Source organism: Monopterus albus, unplaced genomic scaffold, assembly GCF_001952655.1.
Source record: "Monopterus albus unplaced genomic scaffold, M_albus_1.0 scaffold292.1, whole genome shotgun sequence".
NCBI lineage: Eukaryota > Metazoa > Chordata > Actinopteri > Synbranchiformes > Synbranchidae > Monopterus > Monopterus albus.
The window spans coordinates 142344-146485 of record NW_018128172.1 but is presented as its reverse complement, the minus strand read 5'-3'; the positions used below and the strand labels follow the sequence as shown (position 1 = coordinate 146485).

General features: G+C 43.7%; 1 protein-coding gene across 1 annotated transcript in view; it reads left to right on the top strand.

Annotated features, from left to right (window-relative positions):
• The window catches only part of fbxl19 (F-box and leucine rich repeat protein 19), a 19878-nt gene extending 16545 nt beyond the window's left edge, over positions 1 to 3333 (top strand). Inside the window, 1 exon segment of the mRNA XM_020623028.1 lies at positions 787 to 3333. Within this exon segment, the coding sequence (XP_020478684.1) occupies positions 787 to 1043 (257 nt within the window). The 3' untranslated portion in view covers positions 1044 to 3333.
• Positions 3334 to 4142: the final 809 nt, after the last annotated feature.

Genomic DNA, 4142 nt, shown 5'->3' with positions numbered 1-4142 from the left:
AAAAAAAAAAAAAAAAAGCCAAAAATGTTTTATGAAAAAATCATCACTGAAGAAGAGCTATGGGATGACTTGAACTGAACCTGCACCTCACATCTTTAGGTACTGTTGTGTTCTGATTGAGAACACAAAGTAAACATGACTATTAGAGTGAAAACAGTATCAGTATTAAAGGACACAGCCAGTGAACTTCTGTTTGTGTTACTGTGCACAAGCCCCGTCCAGACACCAGCAGCACCAATGAATGTGGTGTCCTCACCGTAATGTATGTGAGTCCAGACCCTGGTTCAGCTTATTGCTCTGTGCCGTAGACCTCCACTGTTGTTAGACCCCCCCCCAGTGAGTCACAGCGCTGCAATGGGGGGCAGGTTTCCTCCTCAGGAAACATGGGAGGCATCTGTTTCCAAAACACAGCTCAGACACGTTGGTCTGTGCAGTGAGGAGCTGGTGGATGAGCCAGAGCAGAGACCAGCGACTCTGTAAAAAAAAAAGCAATGACTCTTCTTAGCGTTTGAAGCTGGTTTGGTACAATAAGGAACCTTTGAATGGCATCAGGCAGATTTAATTGTCAAGTCCAGAAAATAAACAGAATTTACGAAAAGCAAAATAATCAACATTGTCTGTGTAAACCAGGACATCATCTGCATACAGTGAAATTCCAGTGCTGTATAGTTTCCTGTCTCTATTATACTACTACTGCAATAAAATACTACAGAATTAAGTGCTACTACTGCAGTATTGTCCTACAGTACTACTAGTGTACCATCTGGCTGTGTGTCTGTATTTCAGGTTGTGTTAAAGTAACGGAGCAGAGTGTCCCGTTATTGCGTCGCTGCACCTCCCTGCAGACAGTCGACCTGCGATCCTGTTCCCTCCTCTCCTCTGAGACCGGACAGCTGCTCTCCTTCCCCTCCCACACCACCTCCTCCACCCCCTCCTCCTCTTCCTCTGCTGCCACCACTGTCGCTGCTTTATCCTCCTCCTCCTCCGTATCTGCATCTTCCTCCTGCCTTCCTGAAGACAGAACGCTGCTGAAGAACAGCTAAAGTTCTCCCTGTCATGTGACATTTGGTCCAGATGGCCTACAAACCCTGCCTCCCACCTTATTACACTACAGACAGGTAAGGAAGAGGAGGAGGACCTGCGCAGCATTTCTCCTGATGTTTTGTTGGCGAGTACAGCAACCACAGAAGGAGAAGAGGAGGAGGAGGAAGGAAAATGTTGTCAGTAATAGCTATCAAAAAAGAGAATACCTGAGCATGTACATATTTGTCCTGTACAATTTTGGGTGTGTGTATATATATCTGTAGTTTACTGTAAATGACCCTTAACCTTGGAAACATCACCCCTACCCCTTAAATACACTCCTTCCTTTCCCTTCCCTCCCTTCTGTCCCTCCACCCTCCGACCAATCATCATGCCAGGCGTCCACCTGCTTGTCAGTAGCTGCAGAACAGGGGAAAAGTGGAAATTTAATGCTTCATGTTGTCGAGATTTTACTTGCTGTGGTTTGAACATTGACCACTCTGACAGCCCCACACAGGAAGTCAGAGTTGTAAGGTTGGTTCTGAGAATATTTCAACTTCAAAATAACAACAGCCAGTTAACATTTGTGTCTCATGCATAGTTAGGAGTGTTAATCAGACACTTGGGAGTTGAACAGTTTCCCTCTTCCAGGCTTTGTGCTAAGCTAGGCTAAACACCTCTGTATCTGGATTCTAATGAGGTCAGACAGAGTTGAAGAATACATCATTCTGAAATGGGCTTTTATCTGAGGAAGAGATGAAGCTGAGTGAAATGTCTTTATAAATTCAGCTGATTCGGGTTCAGTTAGTCGAACCTAAACTGGCAGACTTTAGGTCTCTTGAACTTTACATTGAAATCATGTATTGAACTTAAATATAAACACAAGGCAAAAGGACTTTTTAATATGAAGCTTTAGGGCCAGGATATGCTTCGTCTGACCTGCAGTCAGTGTTCGATCTCTTTCTGTTTGACAATCCCAATAATTTTGTTGAAAAATACTCTTAAAATTACATCAGTTCCTGGTTCGCATAGCTTTGTATTTCAGTCGTGTCAAATCAATGCTGTAGCTCGTGCAACTGAATGCAAACTAATAATTATAATTAATTATTCCTTCTGGGACTTTTCTGTAAGCTCACATATCTGACTTGAGATTGGTTATGACATGTAACAAAGGTTCCTGACTGGACGCTAACTTTGGGTGTTGTTGTTGATGTATTGCCACCCGGGTGCCCCACACAAACCTGAATTTGTTGGACATAGTGTTATCTGTAACAGTATTTTCAGCCCACATAAAACCAGTTCTTCTGTTGTACAACTGAGTTGAGCTGTAAACATGGGAATCTCGACATGTCATGAATAACCTCTGTGCCAAACCTCAGTCAGGTCTCTCCAAAGACAAACATGCAGCTTCTTGAACTTCTCTGAAGAAACCAGTTCATATTCTGTTAGAGGCTGAATCCACCTCCCGAGCAGAGCTGGGCTGCAGCATCAGCGCGAGTAGGATGAAAATCGGTGTTAAATCTAGAGGTGGAGGCGGACCAGTCGGTTTTCAGTCTGCGGTGTGGAGTCATGTCAGGGTAGGGTTGTACATGCAAATACAGGTCAAACCAAAGTGTCTGAAGCTGCTGAGTTTAGTTAGTAATAAGGGATTTGGGTTATTTCAGAGGAGGCCCACTCCACCATCACCTCGCCACAGTGTTGATAACGTGATCTTCAGCTGCTTCCCTCAGTCCCCTAGTACAAAATCAAAGGTGGTGCATCTCGAAAGCAGAATAGATGCTGCAGAACTGGCTAACTGAAGGCCCTTGAATTTCTCATCAAATGCTAGTAACAAGTTTTGTTTTTAATACAGTCTACACCCCCATTTCTTCAGCCAGCACAGCTTCTGCAGAATCCCTCCAGCAGTGTACATCAGTTGGCTCGTTCTGTCAAGAAGAATGGGCCCTAGAGTTTCTCTAGAATTCTTATCTAGAATTTCTCAGTAAATAAATAATTTGGCTTATTTTGGAGGAGGTCCACCCCCACCAGTAGTAAATCAAATTTGTCCTCTTGGCCAGACAAATAGAGAATGAACTGAACAAACGCAGTTGTCAGCTGTGCAACATCAGCATCCCTATGTCCTCCAGCTGTGCACTAGATGTGTTCTCACAAGAAACAATGGCAGTGTTACAGCAAAGAATGTAATCGGTCTGACCAGAGGTGAAAACGGTCTTCAGCACGGCGCCAGCTGTGAGGGACTGAAATATAGGGGTGTGATATCTGCAGCATATATCTTTGATACTGCTGTGTAAATGGACCTGTTCTCACTGGCAGAAAGCCCACTTTCAAGCTGCAGGGGGAAACTGGTTTAAAAAAAAAAAAAAAAAATACTGCCAATGTTAAACAGCAAAACAGTTTTCTCTCCAGCTCTGCTTCAGACTTCAGCCACATCCCTCCATCCATACACTTAGATTACAACATCCCTGCCTCTAAAACCATGGCATCTCATTTCTACATTTATATTTCGGTGCCTGTTTAGTGAACAAGGTACAACGTGCACATCAGATGGACTTAGGGTTACTGGAAGGTCGAGTTATTTTCTGTTTAAATGGCTAACCGTTTCTTCCTGCTCGCAGTCTTTGTGCTAAGCTAGGCTAAATGCACCCTTCTCTGTTCTGGAGATGAAACTGATTAAGATATTGCATAAAATGTGGGACTATTCCTTTAAACAGCTCCTGTGATCTGTTTTCTCAGCAGTGCTGCAGGTGAAGTTTGGTCAGGTGTGGTTTTGGTTCGAGGTGTTTTTGTTTTCCTTCATGTTTCCTCCTCTGTGTGTGTGTGTGTGTGTGTGTGTGTGTGTGTGATCAAACCGACAGCGCTGGGTGTGTTTGAAACTGAACCTCAATGTCTTCACCATTTGCCTCAATCATTCATCTTTCCCTTTGTTTGTGTATTTGGCTCTATTTCCCTTCATCGTCTGTCGGTTTGTGTTCGTCACCTCTGACCAGGGTCTTTTGGAGCAGTGATCGATCATGCTTTTTCTCAGGAGTATTTTTGTTAGTTTCTCTTTAATAAACCAGGGTTTAATTTATTTTGTGCCACAGCAGCACTCCCGTCCAGTCCCAACAGAGACATTCCTG